This window comes from Pararge aegeria, chromosome 27 (assembly GCF_905163445.1).
Source record: "Pararge aegeria chromosome 27, ilParAegt1.1, whole genome shotgun sequence".
NCBI lineage: Eukaryota > Metazoa > Arthropoda > Insecta > Lepidoptera > Nymphalidae > Pararge > Pararge aegeria.
Window position 1 is genome coordinate 4846323 of NC_053206.1, and position 18770 is coordinate 4865092.

The 18770-nt window shown below is 37.6% G+C and overlaps 1 protein-coding gene across 3 annotated transcripts in view; it reads right to left on the minus strand.

Annotated features, from left to right (window-relative positions):
- Positions 1–18770, minus strand: part of LOC120635726 (leishmanolysin-like peptidase) — a 164297-nt gene that overhangs the window by 31759 nt on the left and 113768 nt on the right. For all 3 annotated transcript variants that reach the window (XM_039906854.1, XM_039906853.1, XM_039906852.1), the window contains exon 5: positions 9937–10048. In XM_039906854.1, the coding sequence (XP_039762788.1) occupies positions 9937–10048 (112 nt within the window). The remainder of the gene's footprint in view (positions 1–9936; positions 10049–18770) is intronic.

The following is an 18770-nucleotide window of genomic DNA, read 5'->3' on the forward strand; positions in this document are numbered from 1 at the left end:
TAAGAAACTAAGATACGAATCAAAAATTACAGAGGATTTAAATTCCAAGAAAAATTATCATTCAAAGAAGAAATGTCCATCAAAACTATTAGATGATAATAATAATGATTCGGAACCATATGAAGAATCTGATAATATCGTTGATTCAAATTCATTTACAGCTGGTTTAGATTTTAGTGATCAAAAGAATTCTCTTGAAAGAAATAAAGGTATATATGGAAATTTGTATATTCATCACGACGGATCTAAAGAGAATAATATGCGTGTTAAAGCACAGAGTTTGGAAGTTAATTCAAGCAAATATAATATTGAAACCAAAAGTAAATATGCTAGAAAATTTAATAAAGTTAAATCCAAAAGAAAATATTCCGATGCGGATAAAAAAGAATCAAATGATAAATATTCCTATAATATAAATAGATCTGACAGATCAGCAACATTAACAACTAGGGTGGTAAGAAACGAATTTGATCAGTATGATAATATTAAATATACGAAGTCAGTTACCACCAGTGGACCCTTATCGCTAACAATGTTTGTTGATTCTAGAATAAATAGATAAAGCTTTGATTCCTTACTTCCTACTGCCTATCCTATTTATTTTATTTTATTTAAACAACTTTATTGCATAATAAAGGTAACACACACAGGAACACTTACATTAATATAAATTATATGCAAAAGGCGACCTTATCACTAAAAGTAATCTCTTCCAGGCTACCTTAACTATTGGAATAAGGCAATGCGAGACGGGAAATCGCAATTCTATATAAAAAAAAAATACATATATATTATATGCATAAATAATAAAAAAAAATAATAAATGTAATAATATAATATATATTAATAAATATGCATAAATATACATACATATACATATAATATTAACATGTTTACAGTGATCCTATTCCAATTAATACTATGCTGAAAAATGATAGTGTGATGAATGTTTTTCAGTGTCTGGGTATTTATATGTATACTAGCGGACCGCAGCGCCATCTGGCGGGCTGATTTGTGAATCTAAACCATCCACGGCGCCACCCAAACGCATACCAAAAAATTAATTCAAATCGGTCCAGCCGTTTAAGAGGAGTTCAGTAACGCAAACAAGCATTATGTACAGTGGCGTGCATAGCCCTTGGACCCAGGGTATGCACAAGGTGTTCAGCACAAACATAAAGTAAAATTTATATTTTAGATATGTCGGTTTATATTCAAATTACTTTACGAAAGTTATATTTTTGATTGATTTAATAGTATCGTCTATCTACTGCTAATTGAATAAAAGTACATACCCTGATTTACGTCACAAAATTATGACACACCATTCGGCAGCATTTTCTAAGCACACTGAAGATGATAATATTTTTTTCCAACATGTTTTTAGCGTCTTGATGAAAATTATTAATATCACAATATCCTTTATCATTTCAAACTTTACGTATATTGGACAATAAAACAAAAGGAAAGCAAAATAATCGATTGGTGTGTACAAAGCCGTTTAGTCAAGAATAGTTTTCGTAATATTTATTATTACACATACGTTTTACTTTATCACCTTTTTTTGTGGATATTTGTAACATTGGTACACACCTTCCTTTGCGAATGATTTCTAATTTTACGATAAAGGGATAGAAATTAAAGTTGTCTCTAAGTACTTTTTCCAGGCACACTGAACCCAAACAAATACCGCACGAATATGCTTTCATTATAAAATGAATGAATAAACTATAAAATAACGTTAACACATTAAACTATCACTACTCAAACTTTTATAAGTTGCTGAATTTATGCACTTTAACCGTTTATTTATCACCAACGCCATAGAGCATTGTTCGAAGGTAAACAATAATGGCGATTGAATATGCTAATGATAATATTGCAATCGAAATTAGTCAAAATATTTAATTTTTTTGTAAGTATGGGTACGAACGCTATTTTATTTTGATATGTCAACAATAAATAGAAACAATATTTATTGTTAACTTTCTCACTTTCCAATAATTCCTGGAATACTTTTCATAAGAAAATCAAACACGTAATTGATTATCCACTTCCGTAAGCAGTGCTTATAGACACCTATACATAGAGAATTTATGAATGAAACTGTTCACACAAGACCGATGCTAATCTTGTAAGTACAAGCGCACGATTATAACATTACACGACACACACTACTAACTTGCACGCATACATCTAGCAGAACGATTCTTTCTTTGGGCGTGCTTATTTTATTTGATATTTCTATGCAACAGTAGATGGAGTCATATGTCGAGTGATTCATAATAATTGATTTACCCTGCAATCGATAACATGAGATTTAAATGATAATATAGGTATTTTTACGTGTTTTAAAAGGTAAATGTTTAGCATTTACGGTTAAAAATTAAAATACGAAGTAGAAATTTTTATTTTATAAGCTATACCTACGCCTCGCGCGCGCTGGTTGCGCTGTCGCCTGTCTAGCGACACTTGACCTAGAAGTTTGGCCGCTCATTACTAGATGGCGCTTTCATATATTTTTTACTTAGTGTTTTTTTAATTACAAAACTTTAATGGTCCTATCTGAAGGTTCTTTAAGACCCTGAGGGTAGGGTATGCACTGCTTATTTGCATATATGCAATGCACGCCACTGATTATGTATATATAAAGATTCTAAGTATTTATGTATATTATTATTTATAAATATTCATCAGTCATCTTAGTACCCATAACACAAGCTACGCTTATTTTGGGGCTAGATGGCGATGTGTGTATCGTCGTAGTATATTTATTAAATATTATTATTACAAATACGAAAGTTTTTAAGAACGGAGGGAAGGATGTCTGTTGATTTTTCACGCAAAAACTACTGATAAGAGTTACGGGTTTATTATAACTCAATACCCCTAACAGGCTAGCCAGTTAAGTACTATCCTAAACTGAAATATCAAAGCGGTGATAGCGCATTGGGTAGGAACTCGACTTCTCTATCGGGGGGCCGAGTTCGAATCCCAGCACGCACCACTATCTTTTCAAAGTTATGTGCGTTTTAAGTAATTAAAATATCACTTGCTTCAACGGTGAAGGAAAATATCGTTGAATACCTGCATGCCTGAGAGTCCTACATAATGGTCTCAAAGGAGTTTGGAGTCCCTAATCCGCACTGGGCCAGCGTGGTGGGTTACGGCCTTAACCCCTTCTCATTGTGGGAGGAGACCCGTGCTCTGTAGCGAGACGGTAATACCATACTCCCTAACATGTATTTGAACTCTACTCACTACTAACTGCACCTGATTAACCGCAACTGATGAGATTGCGGTCAAAGGGCTAACTTGTATTTGAACTCTACTCACTACTAACTAATTACTGTCTGAACATATAAACAGTCAGACGGCTTTTTCCATTAATGTTAGTCTGTAATCATTATAACGTGTTTACTAATTGGAGTTATATTGAACCAAAATATAAAGTTAAAGTAAATTACTGTCTACCACGTAACATTTTTATTCCTATGAGATATTAACGGTACGCCTAAATGTTAACCTTTTTCAACCGACTTAAAAAAGGGGGACTTTTGCATAGTAAAGAGCTGTAGTTAGATGGGTCGGCACGGCTACCCTTTTTTGGTACAGGTGGCAAGTTGGCAATCTTCCAAGCCTTCGGAACCTGAGTGGTTTTTAAGGGAGAGGCGGTATAAACGTGTTAGAATAGGAGACAATTCAGGAGCACAGGTTTTAAGAACAACTGCTGAAATTCCGAACCACTGGCTTTATTCACATCCAGTTTACGGAGCACTTTTAAAACCTCACATTGGATTACTCTTTTAAAACCTCACACTGTCGAATGCGCATCTCTGGCATGACAGAGTCACAAAATGGTATAGTTGGTGGTGAGGCACTACCTGAATCTAGACACAATAAGAAAAAAAAAAAAACAAAAAAAAAAGAAATATAATTGTGTTTTTTGATGTGAAACATCTACCTATAGGCGAAGGTAAACCTGATTGTTGGCGTGGCGATACAAACGGTTGAGACGCATCGCCACGCTATATTTATTTATTTATTTATTAATTTATGAATATCCTTAGTATACTTACAGCTAGCCAAAACGAATACTAAGTCAGTTACAGATGTACATTACAAAAATATTAGTTCATTTGTCTGAATATAATTTAGGAACTTAGCTAAACTTATATTAAATATATTGGACTATACGTCCATACGTAGTAGTGTGTGCAGTCTATAAAGTATTGTTTCATCATGAGCATTATTTTAAAAAGAAAGCCAAATCGAAATCCAAAATTTATTTATTTCAAGTAGGCCTACTTTATTAGCATTTTTGAAACGTCAAGTATGTATGTTTTTACACGCTTTATATTAGCTACACTTGTATGTTTGTTTGTAACCGACTTATTTGGGCGCGATTTTGACCTACTTTAAACGGTCAGATTTCTTTCCAACTTTGTAGACATATCGAGGACCGATGACAATACACTAATCTGAAAAGATTATTCCAATTTTCACTATAAAAAATAAGATTTTTTACTAATTACTACAGCGCCATCTAGACCTAAATATAAAAAACCTATGGCGTTCGCGTACCTAACAAATTCCACAGAAAACATTAAGCTACTAGATGGTAGAGGGCGTTAGCTATTACTTTTTAAGGGCCTGTTTTAAATAATAATTAGAACTTGCATTTCGAGAGACGGGCACACTGAATAAAAAAAAAAAATATTTTATCTCTTTAATGGTGGATGGGTTACCGATTAATTTTGCTCTAATAAAAATAAAAGATCAAGAAAAACTAAAAAAAATCGCTATTATGAATAAACTAAAAGAAAGAAATTAGTTTAGTTTTTTATACCAAGCGTGTTTTTTTAGTTTGTTTGAACGATTTAATTTATTAGTGTCTCTAGAAGAGCCGGCAAGAAACTCAGTAGTTGCTCTTTTCCAACATCAACATTTCCAATCATTTTTCTATCTTGCGGGAGATGAGAGCGAAGCTGGCTGCTTACAATCTACCTTGTCATTAAGGAATTTATCAAATGTTTAGTATGCTCGCTGTATTAGACAAACTGTCAAATACACAGTGTACATGGGTGTAGATAATGATCTTCAACCGCTCGAGAAGAGAATAGAAGAGAATGAATACGGAGACAAAAAATGATTTTATATATTATGAGACTTAAATTTAAAATTTAATGATGTAAGTTTATTGTTTAAATAAAATAAAGCAAATCTAGCCCGGCGAAGAGGGCTGGGTACGCTAGTATCTTATAAAAAAAAAAAAACTATTTCGATGTTTCACATCGGCCAGGCGTCCGAGGACAGTCGTAGCCTTAATTGGTGAAAGCGCTCTGGCCGCGATTAACCGAGAGTCGCAGGTTCAAATCTTGTCGGTTCCAAAAATTTTTATATGCATTTTAAATTTATAAAAATGATAATTCCTCCAAGTGTAGGTAAAAACACTAATAAAAATTATAAAAACGTACATATATTTTTTTAAAAGCTTCACTATCGCATTACGTTTAAATAAAAAAAAACAGTTAAAAGTTGAATGTATGAATCAATATACTTTTGTTGCACACCACAAAAAGTAAATTAAAAAAAAACGTGTGTTATGTACACGCGTTAGAAGTTATACTACTTTGGCGTAACAAGATAAAAGTCTTTTCAAAAATTTTATCTTTCGCCTTATTCTACGTTTGTATAGAAAACGACACTAACAATAGAAAAAATGGTATTGTTTGAATAATTGAAATTCAACTGTCAAACCTTTTTTAGAAAATTAAAATGTTGACTATACCTAACTTCATGGTGTCGGTTTTTTGTGTCGGTGTGCGCCTGCATCGTAAAAATTTACTCTCGTCATTTTTCCCAAAAGCGCCTAAAGAAGTATAACTTCAAAAAAGAAAAGTATAACAAAAATACGTCTACAATTTGGAGTTAAAAAAAAGTTCTTAATCACACGGTGTTAAGAATTTGTGCAGACGAAGTCGCGGGCATGCGCTCGTATTTGAATAAAGTAAATTTTGACTAAGATGCCTCGTGTAAATATCTTGATAAATATCTTATTCATTTAGAATTTAATTCAATTTATTTCCATTAGTCTGGTCCGGTAGCAACTCCCCATTCAACCTGAAAGGTGACAGGGTGGGTATAAAAGGGGGGCGGGAGGCTAAAGGAGGGCACGACCTCCGCCTAATCAAATCGTATCCAGGGCTATAAACGTGTCGAAAATAATTCACTCCCGTATTTGTATAGGACGCTCGTGTATCAAGAAAGGGACCTTTGATGAAAATACTTAAAGAAAAACAAGCAAAGAAAAGTGTAAGACAGACTGCAGAGGGTTCCGTACCTTGTTATTAAACGTATAAATAGTTTCATTACAATTTAATTTATACATCAATATAATACTGTACTGTGTGTACTTATGTACACGCGTAAGAAGTTATACTTTGGCGTAACAAGATAAAAATGTTTTCACTTTATTCTACGTTTGTATAGAAAAAACTACTCTAACAATAGAAAAAAATACATTACATTCCTTGAAAGTTTATAATAACTCACTATCTAGTTAAATAAAGTTTATTTAAGTATCACAAAAAAATATTTATGCATATTTAAAGGAATGGACATAATAAACAAAATTTAATTTGGGCACTAATGGACTCGTCGGACAACCAATTTTCACTGAACATTAAAATTTAAGATTTTTGTACAATTAAATCACCGGAGTGAGCCCGCAGACTTTGACAATTCATAGTGTACACTGTCAAACCTTACAGCTAACTTCAGGGTGTCGGTTTTTGTGACGGTGAGCGCGCGCATCGTAAAAATTTACTCTCATCATTTTCCCTAACGCGCCAAAAGAAGTATAACTTCAATAATAATAATCACAAACTAAAATTAATATTTACATAAAATATAAGCCGACTGACTGTTCACTTATGGGCATGGCACCCAAAAAGCTGGCGCTATTGCCCCTTTGAATGCTAGACTTAGCCGTTGGGCTAAGTATAAATAGTAATTTGGTCAATATATTCAGTTCCAAGATGGCCGAAGCCACAAAATGGCGTATCACATATATTTTCACTACTCCCAAAATATGGGTATCGAATAAAACGACTTAACTATTAGACCACGATACACGATGACAAATTTTTAATCCAAGATGGCCGCCAATACGAAACTGCGACTTACATTGTTTTCACAACTCTCTCTATATCAAATAAAGGACTTGACAAAGAGAATATTATACTGAATGTATGAATGTATAGGTACACTTTTATTGTACACCAAGAAAAAAGTAGTCACAGATATAACATAGTAAGAATGTACAATTTGGCGGCTTTATCGCAACCTATGACAAACATTATCCGCTATGACAAATTTCGAATGCAAGAGGGCCGCCACCACAATATAGCGATCCATTCGTTCCGATAACGGAGTATCCTCAGGAGATGTTGACTTTACAATGAATAATAGTTAAGTCATTATTTATTTAGTCGTATGGCATTTTCTAAGAAAAAGCGGTTTAAATTATTGATATAATTTACAAATTATTTATTTATTTCATCTTATTTATACATAAATATAAAAAAACTGAACGTGTCTTCGGACACCCTCTCTCACCCTCTTCTCCTGCCTTCCGCGGAGTATAGCAAATTTAAGCTCAATTTTCATAATATATCATGGAACTCCGCAGAGTAAAGCCTTCTTCTATCCAATATTTACAAATCGGAATCCTAAAAAATCAACTACAAGAGTGTCTACAAAGTTGCACGGTACATTCAAGTAGTCCCTTGTGTATACACAAGGACCAATGTTGATGTAAGTAAATAGAATCCCGACCAAAAACTTCTAACTCTACATGTAAAATGTTGCCAAGGCGAGGCGATCTCACTTGCACTGTCAAAAAGTTCAATTAAATTCTTGTTTATGGCTTTTGTCTGTGCCAACTGGGCACAAGGTACTTCGCCAATGTCTTGTAAATGATGTCAAAAAGTTAACAGATAACATGACGAGTCAAGTGAAGTCGCTACACGGACAAGGCCCGACTTAACAAACTTATACCTTTCTCTTTAATTTTTTGACACTGGGAAATGCGTTTAGGCATCCCTGTCGGAGGCTGTGCAGTCAGAACTGTGCAGCCTCCAGCAGGGTATGTGGGACCCGCTGGCTGGTAAAACATCAGCCTGAATACCCACTAAAACCCAGCGGAGCCACCTGCGCCCAAAATGGGGCGTCAAAGGATCGCGGTCGCATGCAACTTCGGCGCCTCGGCGCGCTCGCCGAAGGTACGCAATGGTGTCTACGGGGGTGGACGATGGAGATACGCATGTCTGCGCCTCCTGCCACCAGTTCTCCTTCTGCGGAGGGGAAGAGCATCAGCCGCCTGCTCTCTCTCCCTCTTCGAGGCCTCCTTCAAAGCCATAATGGCTTCGCAGAAGGAGGCAACGGTAGACCAACGCTGCTGAGCATCAGATTGATAACATTCGACAGCGCAATTGTAACCGGAATCAATATCAAATCGCAATCACAATTGCAATCGGAATCAATATAAAGTCGCAAACACAATTAAAGTCGGAATCGTAATTGCAATATAAAATTGATCTAGAATCGATATCGTAGTCGTATCGGTATCGTAATCGCAAATGCAATCGGAATCGTGATCGATATCCTAATCAATATTAAAATCGATACCTAGAATCGATATTGTAGTCGCAATCGCAATTTCAATTGCAATCGGAGTCGCTATGGACATCAAAATCAAAGTCTAAGTCAAATATTTCTTTATTCAAATAGGCACTCTTGATGCGTTGATTATATACAAAACGTTTACAAAGTGAGTAGTGCTGGCGATAACTACATTCGTTAACTTAAAACTAAAGAAACCACGAAGGTTCCAAACGCACCCTGGTCTAAGAAGAAGCCGACAACTTAGCCGGGTGTTCATTTTGGTATCATCATCTCACATTGTGATTTGAAAATATTTAAGAAGCAACCTGGTTAGTGCAAAAGTTCACACGCAAGCGTTTTTATCGTTTACGTAATCCTTTATACTGTAATAGGACTTTTTTATAAGCTGTCGCTCAATACTAACTTTTAACTTTTTGAAGTTGTACTTCTTTTGGTGCGTTATGGAAAAATTACGAGAGTAAATTTTTGCGATGCGCGCGCACACCACACAAAACCGACACCATGAAGTTAGTTATAAGGTTTGACAGTGTACACTTTCAATTGTCAATATTAAGGGTTCATTCCAGTGATTTAATTGATTCAATTTTAAGGGAACAATTATGAGAGTAAATTTTTACGATGCGCGCGCACACCGTCAAAAAAAAAACCGCCACCATGAAGTTAGCTATAGTCAACATTTTAGTTTTTCAAACAATACCTTTTTCTCTTGTTAGTGTAGTTTTTTATACAAACGTAGATAAACGAAAAAACTAGAATAAGGCGAATCACACGTTTTTTGACGTGACAACGTCTTATAATTCGATGGAGCCGAATGCACGCACGAAAAAAACATGACGTATGCGGCGTTACCTCGCTCTGAGGCGTTCCATTCAAGGCTTGAAGTGCAAGCGAGAGCGCAGAACGAACGATAAAGAGGCACAGTCGGCCTCCGCGTTCGACATCTGCCTCTCTCCTACTTGAGTGAGCTATGCGTCCGCGTGGACAGCTTCTATACAATAATACATATACATGTTTTCGGCAAGGATGAAGTGCAGTGAAAAGTGAATTTGGTGTCAATTGTTTATAGCAACGATAATATCTATCAAACAAATAAAAATAAAATTTTCTTTTGAAAAATGCAACCATTCCATCAGTATTTTCTTACGACGTTGTCACGTTCAACTATCGTCAGTAAGCGGACTTTACAGACAACCAATTTTTTTTTTTCATTAATTTATATATAAACATGTGATCTCTTAAATAACTTACATTAAGATGATGCTCCGGCACTTTGACTTCTCCGCACATGGTGTCTGCACTACACGTGTCTATGCAGTGTGACCTCCCGCCGCGGATAAAAACCTGGCGCGTAGGACATTTCCTGTCGACAAAAAAAAAGGCGATTAATACGTCATCAAAGCCTAGCGGTACGTGCTCCGGCTTCATTTCCGGGGGTCCAAGTTCCCCGACATGTATTGCTATTTTCGAGAACCGACGCCGGGTCGTACCTGTTATTATTAATAATGGGCCGGCAATAGGTTGATAAATATGATGACGTCATCATAATCACAATCAGCCTTCTTATGTTAAAAGTACTTAACTACAGTCCCCGGGAAAACAGACGGTTCCCGCGGGAAACGAGAAAACCCGCGTGCGTAGAGGCTACATTACCGAGGATCTGTTTGGTGTGGAGTATAAGGATTGAAGAAATTACAAATTACACCATATAGATTCCCCTGCTGTTGGCGGAGTATAGCAAACTAAGCTGAATCGTCTGAAGGTCTACTACCTCTCTTTGAGTGATGGAATTTGAAGTAGATTCTTTATATTCTTTCTTTTAAATTGTGTGTTAAAATCTACTTATATATATTATGTTTGTTATATATTTATATATATGATGTACATTTTATATTTATATATTACGTATATTTATTTAAATTATGTATGTATTTGTATCTTTACATTTTGGTATTTATGTATATCTATCAACACTCTTTGCACTATCCCGTTTTCTTGCTGTAAGTCCTATCTACAAAGGTTGCCTGTAAGAGATTGCTTGCAGGAATAAGGCCGCCTTTGCATGTCTACATTGTGTACTGTATACACCTTACTGTTTCTTTTCCTGTATGTTATACGTGCAATTAAGTGTTTCTTCTTATTAATTTTCATAATATATTATGGATTTCCGCAAAGTAACGCCTGCTTCTATCCAATACCGAGGCCGAGTGGCGCAGTTGGCAGCGACCCTGCTTTCTGAGTCCAAGGCCGTGGGTTCGATTCCCACAACTGGAGAGTGTTTGTGTGATGAACATGAATGTTTTTCAGTGTCTGGGTGTTTATCTGTTTATTATAAGTATTTATGTGTATTATATTCATAAAAAAATATTCATCAGCTATCATCATACCCATAACACAAGCTACGCTTACTTTGGGGCTAGATGGCGATGTGTGTATTGTCGTAGTATATTTATTTATTTATTTATTATTTAATACCAATAACGAAAAAACCGTAATTAGCAGATAGCAAATAATAAAAACACCGAGAAACACTTTACTTCCTATTCTTAGATTCTCAAGTTAACTGTAAACATTTCGTAACAAATTTCAATCCAGCGTTCATTAAAAGGCGCCACACAAAAAGTGTCCATGAATTTCGCGTACAGTTAGAAATCTCAATTCATCAGTCCAAACTGAATTTACGAAAGATTAGATTTTATGTTACTCCACCTAACTAATATAAAACGGGGGGAACTATTAACAGAGTCAGTTGTGATCTCACATCCGCAGTGGAATCATGAGGGGTCTTATATTATTGGGGGTTCTAGGGGTCCTGGCCGCTATAGCACTCCCTAGTGCCGCGGAGGAGGACCAGGCGGTGGCAGCTAGCCACCACAAGGGTCACCACCACGAGGACGGCGGTGGTCACCACCACCACCACGATCATCACCACGACCACGACCACCACGGTCACAAGGGTCACAAAGGGCACCACCATCACCACAAGGGCCACGAAGGTCACCACGATAAGCACCATCACGGTGATCATCATCATGAGCACCACGACGGCCACAAGAAGCACTGGGATGAGCACGACCACCATGGTGATCATCACGAGCATGGGCACCATCACAAAGGTCAGTTTTTTATCTTTATACTCCGCACCAAACAGATCTTTGACAATTTACTCTCTACGCACGTTTAGTTTCGATACCGCAGCATCTTCAATAGATGTTGACTTTACAATGAATAAATTCAAAATTCTTGTATTTCAAGTAGGCCCAGTTTATCAGCACTTTTGAAACGTCAAGTCAGTCTATTTGTAGTGACTCTACCACCGGTTCGGAAGGCAGATTCCACCGAGAAGAGCCGGCAAGAAACTCAGCAGACTCATCTTTTTCAAGATCATTTAAATTTTCTATATTTTGTGAGAGATGAGAGCGGAGCATGCTTCCAAGCAGCCTTGTCGTTAAGAAATTCATCAATCGTAATCGTAATCAAAGAGGTAGTTAAAGTACAACTGTTAAGTCATTTTATAATTGTTATTAGTGTTTTTACCTACACTTGGAGGGTATTATCATTTTTATAAATTTAAAACGCATATAAACATTTTCGGAACCGGCAAGATTTGAACCGGCGACTCTCTGGCAATCGCGACTTGAGCGCTTTAACCAATTAAGCTACGGCTATCCTACCGTCGAAGCATACTTTATTTCCCCAATTTATTAAATTAGTTCTTGAGATTAGCGCGTTCAACTAAACAAACAAACTCTTAGCTTTACATATCATCTTTATCAACCCATCACCGACCAATCCTCATCCGAAGAGTTTCCTCACGATGTTTTTCTTCACCGTTGAAGCAAGTGATGTTTTAATTACTTAAAACACATATCTTTGAAAAGTTAGAGGTGCGTGCTGGGATTCGAATTTGGCCCACCGTAAGTGAAGCCTATGTCCTAACCACTGAGCTATCACCGCTACAGAAGAACATTATATTTATTTTACAGAATTTAGGCGGCCGAGTGGCGCAGTGGTCAGCGACCCCGCTTTCTGAGTCCAAGGCCGTGGGTTCGATTCCCACAACTGGCAAATGTTTGTGTCATGAACATGAATGTTTTTCAGTGTCTGGGTGTTTATCTGTATATTATAAGTATTTATGTGTATTATATTCATAAAAAAAATAAAAAAAAATCCATCAGCTAGCTTAGTACCCATAACACACGCTACGCTTCCTTTGGGGCTAGATGGCGATGAGTGTATTGTCGTTGTATATTTATTTATTTAATTTATCATTTGATTGTAATTTGTCCTATTACAAGGGACGCCTTTGTAAATAAATCCGGAGTACAGGGGTCTTATGTATTTCTTAGCTAGATACCCTGGATTCGGTGGATCGCCGTGCTAGAAGGCTCATGGGTGCCCTAGCCAATAAAAAACTTCAGAGTTCGAAACATCGTCGCACGGTTGCCTACCTTTCGGTATTCTATAGGATATATTTCGGAGAGTGTGCTCAAGAACTATTTGATCTAGTTCCCCCTCGCCTTTTTACCATCCAACAGGAACCGTAAGGATCCCGCGGACGCGTACGAAGCGTTCGCGTCTTCGTTTCTGATCCGCACCGCTGGGTCTTGAATGCCCTTCCAGCTTCCATTTTACCCAGTACCTACAATATGAGTATTCAAATCAAGAGTGAATAGGCATCTTCTAGGCAAGCCCGCTCCGCCTTAGGCTGCATCATCGCTTATCATCAGGTGTGATTGCAATCAAGCGCTCGTCTATAAACGTAAACAAATAAAAAAAAAACTCTATAATCCAAATTCGAGAGTTCTTCACTGCCCTCTAAAACTTTTGTGTCCAACAAATCTACCGGGTATCCGTACCGGGGATCCACTGTATATAGATAGAGATAAATAAATAAATATACTACGACAATACACACATTGCCATCTAGCCCCAAAGTAAGCGTAGCTTGTGTTATGGGCGCTAAGTTGACTGATGAATATTTTTTTATGAATAACATACATAAATACTTATAAAATACATATAAACACCCAGACACTGAAAAAAATTCCTGTTCATCACACAAACATTTTCCAGCTGTGGGAATCGAAACCACGGCCTTTGACTCAGAAAGCAGGGTCGCTGCCCACTGCGCCAATCGGCCGTCGAATATAAAACAACTAAGCTTAGAGTTCCGCAGGTAGCCACAAAAACTCTAATCTCTTGTTTTTTTAAGGTGAGAAACACGGGCATCATGAGCACCACGATAAAGGAGAACACGTCGAAGGTTTCCACAAGAAGCACCATAAAGATCACTTCCACAAGGACCATGACTTCCATGATGGTCATCATCACCACGGAAAGCACCACAAGCACGGCCACCACCACGGTCACCACCATGACGATCACCACCACCACAAGAAGGGTCACCACGGACACCACGGGCATCACGAAGGGCATCACGGCCACCACGGTCACCACGATAAGCATCATCACGATGACGGTCATCATGAACATCACGGGCATCACGGTCACGACGGTCACCATCACGGTCACCATGACCACGGAAAGAAGGGTGAACATGAACACCATAAGGGATGGGGCCACCATCACAAGAAGGGGCACTAATAATTTAGTTGACTATAATAGTTTCTACGTAATTTTGTTACTTCTTTTTAAATTTCATACATCACCTTTAGTTCACACAGCAAGAGTTCTAGCTAAGATATAGATGGTCATCACCAATGTCATCACGGTCACTACTAAAGTCAAGGTCATGATAACCATCATCACGGTCATCATTACTACCACCACGAAAAGGTTGAACACGACCGCCAAGGGTTTCGGCCACCGAAAAATGGTCTAACGTATTTTTGTTATTTTATGTACCATCACTAATAGATCACCCAGCTAGAATTCGAGCTAAGACTTGTCCATTTGTGCATTTTTAATCTACATAGATCGCTCAAACTATTTCGCCAATTAGATCCAGTCTAAATGCAAGAGCTAATTGTGCATTATTGACGTTATACACATGCATTGGTGATTTTAAACATCAATCTGTATAGATCACCTAATCTAACTTTTGTTCTTATCTAGTACAAACATTTCTGGCACTTAAGATCGTCCAGTCTAACTGTAGAGCTAATTGCAGAATTTAATCAATGTCGATACTAAGCACATGTATTGTGGAATGAAAACATCTATCGCTCCATCACCATTACTGTACTACTATTAATACAAAGTAAGTTTATGGCACTTTAGATCGTTCAGTCTAAGTTTCGGGCATCACCACCACGTCTAGATCGAATAGATCCCTCAAAGTAGACTGCTCTCGTAATTAATTGAAGTTTCTGGCACTTTAGATCTCCCAATGTAACTTAAGAGCTAAAGGATGCGGAACTGAATCGTTCTTTATAATCCATACAAGAACGCGTAAGCTAAAACAGTATTGTGCAGCTTTAAAGCTAGGCTAAACACGCTAAAAAAAATTCGGCCACTTTAGAGTTGATTCCAATAATTGAAGCTGTCAATGCATATACATTTCGTTTTATTTCATCGCTTTTATATCTAGACTGGATACTTTTAAGTCTTTGAAGTTTAAAATAAAAAGTACTGATAACATCAAATAGAAAATCGTTAAAGTTTTAATAGACTGTATTGTTAGTAAGTTTTGTTACCATTTTTAATTGTTGTTGTTTACACTTGTTGTTGTTATGCACTCATTGTTGTTGTAAGGCACTTGTTGTTTTTTAATTGTTCACCACTTTTTTATAGTCACGTTTACTGATTCTGTTATTTTGACGATGACAGAGTCTAGTTTTTAAGCAATTTGTTAATAAAAAAAAACCTTTTAAAATAACATTTTCTTTTATTTCTAAATGATTTATATAAAATTGAATTGGAGATTATTTTCTTATATTTTGTATGTGTTTGTTTTAGATTGTGTGTCCTGATAGTGAGCATTGCCAGCAGTAATCTGATAGGCCTCCTCTTGTTAAGGGGGTGCTGATTTATACTCTTTATTTGTTTTGACAGCCGAGTGGCGCAGTGGGCAGCGACCCTGCTTTCTGAGTCCAAGGTCGTGGGTTCGATTCCCACAAAATGTTTGTGTGATGAACATGAATGTTTTTCAGTGTCTGGGTGTTTATCTGTATATTATAAGTATTTATGTGTATTATATTCATAAAAAAATATTCATCAGCTACGCTTACTTTGGGGCTAGATGGCGATGTGTGTATTGTCGCAGTATATTTATTTATTTATTTATTTGTACACCACTCAGAAAAACGAGACAAAAAAAAGAACAAACACATGAAGAATGAAGCAGGATACAAAAGGCGGCCTTATCGCTAAGTAGCGATCTCTGCCAGGCAACCTTAGGATTAGGAAAACTAAAAAGAAAACGAATAGGTGGGGTACACTATTTAATACATACATACGAATATCTACATACTAATACATAAACCAGACTACACAAATAAAAAAAATACTATTGATAAATATAAAAAATAAATATATACATACTTAAATATGAGTTTGAGTAGATAAATAAATAATAATAGTCGTCTTTACTGAGCGAGATAATGAGCCTTAACAGCATTTTTAAATATGCCCAATGACTTCGACTGTCTTATTTATTTATTTATTTTAAGAGCACTAACAACATAGCACACACACAAACACATGGACTGATATGCACGTCAATGACAAGTGCACATAGCATGGACAAAGCGTCATATAAACTTAATTTGCAAAAAAATTAACACAAAATTTAACTCGCCGATAAGTGTTCGTTGAGTTTTTTTCTAAAAGCTGTGGGTGAGTCATGGAAGATAACGATGCTAGGTATCTTTTTAGATAACTCGTTGTATTTCGCACAAATAAGTATAATAGGCGCTTGTTTTCCGAGATGGGATTTAGTAAATGGTATATGAAAAAAATTCAATGTCTTATGTTCAATGGGAGCTTAGGTTGGGTGTGTAAAAAGAAGCCGCAACTATAGGATACCTCAATTTCTGGCAATTCGGGAACTTATAATTTCTGAATTTTCTCTGCTCTGATCCGGTGGGAGGCTTCGGCCGTCCCTTGTTCAGATGTGCCGCTAAGCGATTTAGTGTTCCGGTGCAATGTCGCGTAGAAAACTGTTAAAGGTATGACTGCCATATCGACGTGCTTATTACTTCCGCTAAGCGGCAGGCATTTTTGGTGCAATGTCGCGTAGAAAACTGTTAAAGGTATGACTGCCATATCGACGTGCTTATTACTGCCGCTAAGCGGCATTTTTGGTGCAATGTCGCGTAGAAAACTGTTAAAGGTATGACTGCCATATCGACGTGCTTATGACTGCCGCTAAGCGGCATTTTTGGTGCAATGTCGCGTAGAAAACTGTTAAAGGTATGACTGCCATAACGACGTGCTTATTACTGCCGCTAAGCGGCATTTTTGGTGCAATGTCGCGTAGAAAACTGTTAAAGGTATGACTGCCATATCGACGTGCTTATGACTGCCGCTAAGCGGCATTTTTGGTGCAATGTCGCGTAGAAAACTGTTAAAGGTATGACTGCCATATCGACGTGCTTATGACCCTGTGGCGTGCACAGGGTGTTTGCCCATGGTATGCATAAAACAAGAAGATGGCATAAAATTGACAAATCCTCCTCTACCAACATCCCTATCCCTACTATTATATAAATGCCAATGTAAGTTTGTTTGTCAAGCTTTCACGCAAAAACTACTTAACCTATCCTCATGAAACTTTGTACACATATTCTTGGAAGTGTTAGAAGTAATATAGGATACTTTTTATCCCGACATTATGCTCGGCTCCTTTGGGAGAGGGGATGAAAGTGTTTGACGATTTTACACCATGACTCCGACAAACTATAACCGATTAGAATAATTATTTTTGTACTATAGAGGTTATAATATGTATGTAATTTTGCCCAAACTTTGTGTAGATCTGAATGGAGATAGAGGACAGAACTCCTCATTTAAGGCTTAGAGATACTGAATACTTTAAATTTTTTTAGAACTAACATCATCATCATCATCACATCAACCGATAGACGTCCACTGCTGGACATAGGTCTTTTGTAGGGAGTTCCAAGTTCCACGATTCTGAGCCGCTTGGATCCAACGGCTACCTGCGACGCGCTTAATGTCGTCTGTCCACCTCGTTGGGGGTCGACCAACGCTGCGCTTACCAGTACGTGGCTGCCATTCCAGCACCTTGGGACCCCAACGTCCATCCTTTCTCCGAACTATGTGCCCGGCCCATTGCCACTTAAGCTTCGCGACTCGTTGAGCTATGTCGGTAACTTTGGTTCTTCTACGAATCTCCACATTTCTGATTCGATCGCGTAGAGATACTCCGAGCATAGCTCTCTCCATCGCCCGCTGAGTGACTCTAAGCCTTCTTATGAGGCCCATAGTTAACGACCATGTTTCAGAGCCATAGGTCATCACTGGCAACACGCACTGTTCGAAGACTTTCGTCTTCAGGCACTGAGGGATTTCTGACGAAAAGATGGCACGGAGTTTCCCGAACGCTGCCCATCCGAGTTGGATTCGGCGGTTCACCTCCTTCTCGAAATTGGACCTACCTAACTGGATCGTGTGTCCTAGGTATACGTATTCGTCAACAATTTCGAGTGCAGTGTTCTCAACGATTACTGGTTGAAGCGGAACATGAGCATTAGACATAATCTTCGTCTTGCTCATATTCATTCGTAGGCCAACCTGTTGAGAAGCTCTGCTGAGGCCATCGAGCATCGTATTTAGGTCTCCCAGAGTCTCTGCCATTATGACTACATCGTCGGCAAACCGAAGTTGAGTGATGTACTCGCCGTTAATGTTGATGCCAAGTCCTTTCAATTCCAGAAGCTTAAAGACGTCCTCCAACGCAGCGGTAAATAGTTTCGGGGAGATAACATCTCCCTGTCGCACGCCTCGCTGCAATTGGATTGGTCTCGTAGTCTGATCCTGTATACGAACTGACATAGTGGCGTTTTTGTACAAACACTGCAACACTTGGATATACCGGTAGTCAATTCGGCATCTCTGCAGTGACCTAAACACAGCCCAAGTTTCCACCGAATCAAAGG